The following is a 10,000-nucleotide window of genomic DNA, read 5'->3' on the forward strand; positions in this document are numbered from 1 at the left end:
GTTCGCAGGAAAGAATCAGATATCTGCGTTTGCCTGAGGCTCTGGATTACAGTGTTGTAAATAATGTTCAGCTTCTTGCACAGACCGATCGTTTCGATGTATCCTCATCAGCCAACGGTTTTAATGTTGTGTTGCTTGGATGTGCTTTTTTGACTCTCAAAGTGACGGTAGCCATTGACTTGCATTATATGAACCACGATGGAGCACAGTTTTTTCATCTGCTTACACACAATTTCCAAAACTTTGCTGCTCTCCTGAAGAACAGAAGTCACCTACAGATGGTCTGAGAATTAATAAAGTCACAGCAAATCTTCATTTTTGTGCTTTAAGTTGCAGTGATTGATCTCTTTTTGTCTCAGCGCTCGTGATTCCTCTGGTGGACGGTGACGAAGGGAAGGTGATCGCTCTGATTCTGGTGAGTTCTGCTGTGATGTCTCTCTCTCTCTCTCTCTCTCTCTCTCTCACACACACACACACACACACACACCACTCAACCAATGAATCAGTGAATGTCATCTGAATTCGTTATAGCTCGTTATTTTTAACCAGCTGCCTAATGTTGCAGTTTTACAGGCGGCGTTCGTCCAATTAAAGTGTTTATTTCTAATAGAGTAATAAAACTTTAGGATTTTATGAGAGCATGGGAGACACTTTATTGCAGCGGCCGTGACGCGTCATAAAAACAAGCTGGATACGTTTAATTTTTTATTCATTTATTTTATATTAAGTATCGAAAACGGTTTTAGTTATGGATTCTTGAGAGACTTGGCAACTTGGAAATAGAAGAAAGTATGAAAATAGTGCAAGGCAACCAGAATCTCGTCCATTTAGTTGTTTTGCACATAATGACACGTCATGCAAATCGTTTTGTAATCATTGGCTGCGCTTCAGAATTGCAGCAGCACGAATTGGGGTCGAATGTGGAGTAGTTTGAACTGGTTTGTGCTTCACATGTAAAGAGATGTTTGAGTGTTTGCAGAGCAGATGTTCAGGAGTGTTGAGTTTAGACTGTTTCTGTTGATCAGCATTACATCTCTACATGCATCATGTTTAACGCACAGAGAGCTTTTGCATCGAATTCTCCTCCTTCAAGCTGCGTTGTTTTAGTTTGTTATTTTTTTTTATTTTGTTTATATTTTTAATTACTTTATATCTTTGTTTTCTGATTTCACTAACTTTTTTAAAATTTTGTTTAATTTTACTAGTCTGTTTTATTAGATTTTATATGTTTTTATTGTCTATATAGTTTATATTATTTATTTATTTTTGTAACTTTAATATTTCAGTTCACAATAAACAAAAATAAATGTTTGATTGCCAACAAGTTGAATAAGTTGAGTTTTTATATATTTAATTATTTTTTATTATTATTATTTTTTTTAGAAAATGTTTGCCAAACTCCAAATTTTTATATGATGAATTATTATTGTTATTTATTATTATTTTATTTTTTTAAAGTAAATGTTTCAGGTAATTTCATTTTTTTTTTTTTTTTGTCAAACTCCAAATATATATATGTTGAATTATTATTATTATTATTATTATTATTATTATTATTTTATTATTTATTTTTTATTTATATTTTTAAGTAACAAAATGGTTTTAGTTAATAATAATAACCATTCATTCAATCATAAATTTCAAGACAATTTTTGCCAAACACTTGTATGTTGAATTAATAAAAAAAAGTATAATATTTATTTGGTGAAATATTCATGTGTCATAGTCGTTTATAAAATTGACCATTTTCCTACATGTCTAGTTTATAACCAGTCAAAGTTTGGAGTTTTTTAGTCTATCTTCTTCTCTCAAATTGTGCATTTATTTGATCAAAAATACTGTAAAAACTGTCACATGATCTTCAGAAATCATTTTAATATGATGACTTGCTTCTCAAGAAACATTTCTGATTATTATCAATGTAGAACACAGTCGTGCATCGTGGAAACTGTGATGCATTTTATTTTTCAGGATTCACAGATGAATAGAAAGTTCAAAAGAACAAAATTTATTTGAAATAGATAATGTCTTTACAGTCACTCTTCATGAATGTAATGCATCTCTGATATAGTATGTGGATCAGAGTGTTTTAGTGTCCGCTCTTAGATCAGGAGCGTGTCTTCTGTAGTGTCTCTCTGGGACTCTTGCAGACGGACACAGGGTCAGAGGTCACAGTGTGACACCTAAAGCAAATGGAGAGAGAGAGAGAGAGAGAGAGAGAGAGCGCTGGCAGAAATAGAGCAGGAGGATGTAATGAATTGTGTGATTTCTTCTGTCTCTCTCTCAACAGCTCTGCTGTAAACCACTGACAGAACAAGATGAACAAAACCTCACCATCCTGGAGAAACATGTGAGACACACTCTCTCACACACACACACACACACGCACACAGAGAGAAACACAGACACGGAAAACTTAAAAGCATCTTGGTTTTTTATTTGTTTTCTGTTTTTTTAAGAGAATAAGATTAGCTTACAGAAATATACCATAGTACCACATCTCCTTTAAACTTTGCGAAGCTTTTCTTAAATTTCTGTTGTAAGTCACTTTGGATAAAAGCGTCTGCTGAATGACTAAATGTATATTTCACAGTCAGAGCTCTTTCATCCTGATGTTGAGTCAAAAGCCAATCCGCCTTCATCTCTCAGGTTTTATTTGAGGTGATAAGGGTCCAAAGGCTTTCATCATACCACCACCACCATCATCATCATCAGAACACACACACACACACACACACACTTCACAGACCTTTGATTCTGTTGATTAGAGAAGCAATTTAACATCAGACACTTTAAAAGCATGTCACGACGAGAGCAAAAACAAGAAAGCAAACAAATCACAAGAAAAAAAACATCAGATTTACAAGCAGAAATAACAGATTTCATTATATTTTATTTTATTTATATTTCCCCCCCTAAAATAGCATTAGCTCTCTTTTTTTTTACAATAATACCACAAAATAATTGTAAATATTTAATGTTTTCAACTGTTAATCATTTTCAAAAACGTAACCCAAGCACTGTCAGATTTTCACAACCCTTCATCACTTGAATTATCATAAATTAAGCACAGCCACAACAAAATATTACTCAGAGATTATTCTGAGGTTGAATACAGATTTAAAACCATAACAAGAAATTGTTTAGTTAGCTATGATGCGGTTTTGAAATCAAATGTTTGCGTAGTTATGACAAGAAACACTGGCATCTAACAATGTCTTGGTAAAAATAGTTTATCTTAAATAATATACATACATGAACGCAATAGGACATAAAACAATTATGGAATAAGCACTTGTCCTAAACTCCCAAAACACTGGTGTGTCATGATTTAGAGCATCCAATAAAGCATTACAATAATCTAACCTTAAAGTCATAAATGCATGGATTAATATTCCTGCATTTGACATTTAGAGCATAGGCTGTAATTTAGATATATTTTTGAGATGGAAAAATGCAGTTTTACAAATGCTAGAAATGTGGCTTTCTAAGGAAAGATTGCGAGCAAATAGCACACCTAGGTTCCTAACTGATGACGAAGAATTGACAGAGCAACCATCAAGTCTTAGACATTAGTTTTTCAAATTGGTGTGTTTCACCGGGCCGCGAAGAAATATAGAGCTGAGTATCATCAGCATAACAGTGAAAGCTAACACCATGTTTCCTGATGATATCTCTCAAGGGTAACATGTAAAGCATGAAGAGTAGCGGCCCTAGTACTGAGCCTTGAGGTACTCCATACTGCACTTGTGATCGATATGATACCTCTTCATTCACTGCTACGAACTGATGGCGGTCATATAAGTACGATTTAAACCATGCTAATGCACTTCCACTGATGCCAACAAAGGGTTCAAGTCTATGCAAAAGAATGTTGTGGTCAATTGTGTCAAATGCAGCACTAAGATCCAATAAAACTAATAGAGAGATACACCCACGATCAGATGATAAGAGCAGATCATTTGTAACTCTAAGGTAATCGTTAATATTTTCCCATGTAGCTATTTCTTTTTTACGTAATTTGGTTACATGTAACTAGTTCGACCCCAGCGCTGAAAATTAAACTGTCTACTAGAGATTTGGATTTGTGGAGGAAAAAAGTATTTCTGCACAAAGAATATTTTTAAGACACTCGATGGTTGTTTCTTATTTATTTACACACTTGTGTCATCTAATTACGCGAACTCATTGCCATATCACTCTATACTCTATCAGCATGGCTGTGATTTTACATAGATTTACACTTTCTAGATAAACGTTACTACATGTGCATGTCAAAATGCAAGTGTTTATATTGTGTGCGTTTATGTGTGTGTGTGTGTTGTCAGCTCACTGTGGCCTGTAAGCGAGTCAGAGACATTCAGAGATGCTCCAAACGGCCACACACTCAATCCCACAATGCACCAGTGGAGCCCAAAGCCAACGCACAGGCAGATGACTACAGAGAGCTCGACCGCAAGATCCTACGGCTGTGTGGTGAGAAACACACACACACACACACACACAAATACACAACACACACACTTGTGTTACTGTAGCATTAAAAAGCATTTCAGATTCTATGTGCAACTTAGGCTCATTGGAAATACAAGCCTCTACCTACATTTCTGCCAAACTCAAAACTCAAACAAATGTTTTACCTTTAGGCAGGAATCGATGCAGTTTCCAGTTGAAATGAACACTAGAGGCAGTATAACTCTGACAACTTTTACTCTTTCACACAAATTATAATGTGCTACGGAAGTTCTAAGTGGCCATGCATTATAATATTTTTTCTTGTTGTTTTCTCGTTATAACGACTTAATTTTCTCGTTATCTCGACATAACGAAGTTCGTTTTCTCGTTATAACGACTTCATTTTCTCGATTTCTCGACAAAACGAAGTTTGTTTTCTCGACATAACAAAGTGCGTTTTCTTGTTATAATGACTTAATTTTCTCTAAGAAGTTACAAAACTGCGCCAGCAGGTGGCACTATAGACCTGAATATAACTGATGGGGTGTTGTACACTATCCACTTTACTGTACGCGGACCGTCCTCGTGATCGCTATAATTTGTGCAGTCTTCATTACTGACATTTAATTAATTCATAAATGTTAAATGCTTGAATCAATATGAATATTTTGTGTATTAAGTTCCTGCTAGATGCATGAGTTTCACCAACGCGTTCTGTGTCATAAAATAACTGCTTATCAAAACCAAGGTTGACGTCACTGTATTCTGTTTATCTACAGTAGGACGGGATTCAACGATGTAGGCTGATGTGCTTCTTTTCCTTATTACTAATCTTTATTGTTAACCAAATTGATGAGAAATGTGATGTATATGTAAAATCCATAGGCTAATTCAATTCAGTTTTGTTCTATAATGTAATCGTTTTTTTCTACACACACACACACACGCACACACACACACACACACACACACACTACACGTACACATGGAGGCTCTGTTCAAACAGAAGCTTGTAACACACATGATATCTGCTACATCATATAATGACTACTACAAATTACAAATTATATATAATTTTATTTCAAATAAAGGTAAAAATGAAAAGTGAGTTTAATCCAAGCAGCTCTAATTTCGCGTGTTAAACATGTTAATTACAAAAACAAAATGTTCGTTGTACTGTCTCTGGAAAAATCAACAGTGATTGATCAGCCTTTATTTATATACAGTATTGTAGACGTTATTACCTAGGCGAAGCTAAATTTGCTGAAATATAGGCTACAGTAAGAGCGCCTGCATAGTGTCCATCTGATGCCTTTTAAAGTTGAGTTTGTTACTATAGCAACAGTAAAACTGTCATGTCATTATAACGAGAAAACAAACTTTCGTTATGTCGAGATAACGAGAAAAATAAGTCGTTATAACGAGAAAACGAACTTCGTTATGTCGACATAACGAGAAAAATAAGTCGTTATAACGAGAAAACGACTTTTGTTATGTCGAGATAACGAGAACATTAAGTCGTTATAACGAGAAAACAAAAAGGAAAAAAATATATAATGCATGGCCGCTTAGAACTTCCGTAATGTGCAGGTCCCCAGTTTAGATAAATAAAGCCTAATTTTCACATAATTACTTGAGAAACGTTCAATTTATTGATACAGCACATATAAAAACAGCCACACGATTGACGACAGAGATTCAGAAGAGATTAAAACTAAATATAGAAATCAGCACAAACTAAACACAATTAATACAGAGCCTAGCCCCAGTGATATAATGACTAAAACAACACAAAATAAAAAAGGCAAAGACCATAATAGAAAATTATTTATAAGCCAGGGAAAGCAGATATGTTTTAGGAAAGACTTCAGAGTAATCAGAAAAAACAGGTAAGAAAATCTACGTAAGGAAGTTAGAATAGCACAACTGCATCAACAAATGTGTTTTTATATCTCTTTTATATTTGTTAACACTATCGGGAAGGTTAATTTAATTTAATTTATTTTAATTTATTAATGTATTTGTTAATTTATTTTATTATATATATATATATATATATATATATATATATATATATATATATATATATATATATATATATATATATATATATTTTTTTTTTTTTTATTTTATATAAATTTGTTATATTTATTTTACATGAGACTTGTCACTTTCATTTGTTGCGCTTTTATTAGTTTTTATTGCTTCTATCGTTCTCGTTTGTAAGTTGCTTTGGATAAAAGCGTCTGTTAAATGACTAAATGTAAATGTTTTGTGTAGAGGATATTTGTAACATAAATGTTTATAGTGACACCTCTCAGATATGTGAATTATGAACCACCGCAATACGTTTTCAGCAACGTAATACAAACACAGCAATACGTGCTTATATCAACGTAACAACACCATTTCAGAATCGCGTAGTGAACTCGTGTTTTAGCGCCACTCACTGGACTTTTCACTTTCAAACTGCGGTGAAATGTGCATTAAGGTACGTAATATCAATGCGGCAGAAATGCATTTAGAGGCATGTATTTCTATCGAGTCTTGGGTGTCTCTGTGGCATAATGTAATGTAAAAGTGTGATTGACAGGTGAGCTGTATGATCTGGACGCCGCCTCCCTGCAGCTCAAAGTCATCAACTATGTAAGTACAGACTAACCAGATACTAGATATAACCAGAGCTGGGCAGATTACTATCCAAATTACATGACAAAAAACACACATTTTAGTTATTATAATCAGACCAGAGATTTTCACAAGTCTTTAACTTGTCCGAGTCAAGTCTCGGGTTATTTGATGTCTCACTAAAAATCATGCATTGAAATATTCCTATTTATGGAGCTGTTTTATAGGCTATAGACAACGTATATGTAATTGCCTGTTATTTATAAGCTATGTTTTAATCCGTTTTCATGCTCAAAACAGTTTTTCCGTAATTAAATTCTATAATAAGAGTCTGATCTACCGTGACACACAAGGAAATACGTGACACTGATATTACTGTACACTGTGTACACTGTAAAAAAAAAAAAGAAATCAAAGGCATCTTCAGGAGATTTTAGATTTTTCTCAACTTGCTGTTTTCAGTTTATACAAGAAAAAGTTAAGAAACCTCAAAAACCTCCTGAAGCTAGTTGCGTTAAACTTTTAAGTTTTCTAAACCTTTGATTTTATTTTGAATTTTTTTTCAGAGTATATATAAGCAGTAAGCTGTTTTAGAAACAGTAAACAGTAAACAAATTTGTTTACCCTTGAATTAAGATTATAATAATTTAATTTTCCAGCACAGAAACACATTTTTTATATAAAAAGATAAAGAATGTTTATGAAACATTTTTTTCTGAAATATATATTTATTTCTGAAACTTGTTTGTCTTAAATGTGGCTACTTGTTTTAGAATGTTCCGAGAACAAAAGTAACATTTCCACATTGTTTTCAAAATGATACAATGGAATGTTCCCTTGATGTTCACATTAGCAGGATTCTTTTTTCTTTTCTTTTTTTTACATAAAAAAATGTAACATTCAGAACCAAGCATAATGAACATAATGCTTTCATAACTTATTGGGAATATTAGCAAAGTATTAAATTTTATTTTAGTTAAACTGCCTGTTTTTTTTTTTTATTAATACAATTTAATTTAATTTATGACCTGTATTTGCTGTACACGTTAAGAGTTTTGACTACTTTCTGTATTATTGCCAAAGACTAATTTTATTTTATTTAATTTAATTTTATTTAATTTTATTTATTTATTTTATTTTTTTATTATTATTTTTTTTTTTTTGCATTGTCATGCATAAATAACATTTTATTTAACTTCCTTATGCATGAACACACAAGACTCTCGGTTCTGCTGGAAAAAAAACACTTTCACTCAGTGATTCAGGATTATTATTATTATTATTTTCTAAAATAGTTTTGTTGGATGTTCCTCTTAAAGTTAATGTTCTCATAATGTTGGCAAAAGGTTCAAAAGTAATGTTTTTTTTATGTTCCTTCTAATCTAATCCTTACCCAGAAAAACATTATAAACCATTTAAAAACTGGACGTTTAAAATGTTCGGAGAACAACATTTTCATAATGTAATGGCAATTTGAGCAAAAATATATCAGAATATATATTTGTTAGCTGTGCTTTCTGTGACATTCAGGGACAAACGATCATTATCTTGATCTAAAAACAGCAGAAGGCAATGGACGATCACAAGAAGATACAAATCCAAACGCAGTCAGATCAGCAGATGATTTATGTTCACTTTCCGGTCATAATGTTTACTGCGGCTCGCTGTTACGGAAATGAAAGTGTGTGTGTGTGTGTGTGTGATTTGTGCTGTACAGGTCAGTGCCTGAAGGATCATTTGCATAATAAGCTTATCTGTATTTATTCAGATTGTTTCAATTCAATCGTAGTGAGGAAATGACACACACACACACACACACACACACACACACACACACACACACACACACACACACACACACACACACTCATCCCGGTTTTTGTCCCTGTTTTCAACGTTTCTAACCCGTCTGTGAATCACATTATCAAATACATTTAAAATGCATCAGATCAGTTTGGGTGATCAATAAATCAAGAATAATCTTTAAGAATAATTCACATTTCAAGGCTGTTTATATGTGCTCGATATAATTGTGTATTTGACGAATAAAAATCTTGAATCTTGATATTTAATATTAACCTCCTGGTATTTTTATTAATAACAGTCTTATTGAACTGAACAGAACACTGAGTTTTTTGAAGCAATTGTTGTTTTATTTTGTGTTTTATAAATGAACATAATGAACATAATGCTTTCATAACTTAATGGGAATGTTAGCAAAGTATATTTAGAACATATTTTATTTTAATTTAAACAGCCTGATTTTGTATTTTATTTTATTTTATTTTATTTAACTGCCTGTTTTTGTATTTTATTTTATTTTATTTTATTTAACTGCCTGTTTTTGTATTTTATTTTATTTTATTTTATTTAACTGCCTGTTTTTTATTTTATTTTATTTTATTTTATTTTATTAAACTGTCTGTTTTTGTATTTTATTTTATATTATTTTATTTTATTTTATTTAACTGCCTGTTTTTGTATTTTATTTTATTTTATTTAACTGCCTGTTTTTTATTTTATTTTATTTTATTAAACTGCCTATTTTATTTTATTTTATTAAACTGCCTATTTTATTTTATTTTATTAAACTGCCTATTTTATTTTATTTTATTAAACTGCCTATTTTATTTTATTTTATTAAACTGCCTGTTTTTGTATTTTATTTTATTTTATTTTATTTTATTTTATTATCTGCCTGTATTTTATTTTATTTTATTTTATTAAACCAACTTTTTTTGTCACTTATTTTATTAAACTGCTTGTTTTTTTTCCCATTTTATTTCATTCTTTATTAATAAAAATGATGCTGTTGTTGTGTCATGACATATACCTCCCTTACACACAGATTCTAAACCCTAACTCCTTTCTGCTTTATTGCTGAACACAGTTTCATCTCCAGAATGCAATAATCCCT

The 10,000-nt window shown here is 31.9% G+C and overlaps 1 protein-coding gene across 1 annotated transcript in view; it reads left to right on the top strand.

Annotated features, from left to right (window-relative positions):
- The window catches only part of LOC127974764 (cGMP-dependent 3',5'-cyclic phosphodiesterase-like), a 20,709-nt gene that overhangs the window by 3,915 nt on the left and 6,794 nt on the right, over window positions 1–10,000 (top strand). The window contains exons 3-6 of the mRNA XM_052578259.1: window positions 360–415; window positions 2,291–2,350; window positions 4,329–4,476; window positions 7,049–7,101. Of these exons, the coding sequence (XP_052434219.1) occupies window positions 360–415; window positions 2,291–2,350; window positions 4,329–4,476; window positions 7,049–7,101 (317 nt within the window). The remainder of the gene's footprint in view (window positions 1–359; window positions 416–2,290; window positions 2,351–4,328; window positions 4,477–7,048; window positions 7,102–10,000) is intronic.

The sequence above is a fragment of the Carassius gibelio genome, chromosome B16 (genome assembly GCF_023724105.1).
Source record: "Carassius gibelio isolate Cgi1373 ecotype wild population from Czech Republic chromosome B16, carGib1.2-hapl.c, whole genome shotgun sequence".
NCBI lineage: Eukaryota > Metazoa > Chordata > Actinopteri > Cypriniformes > Cyprinidae > Carassius > Carassius gibelio.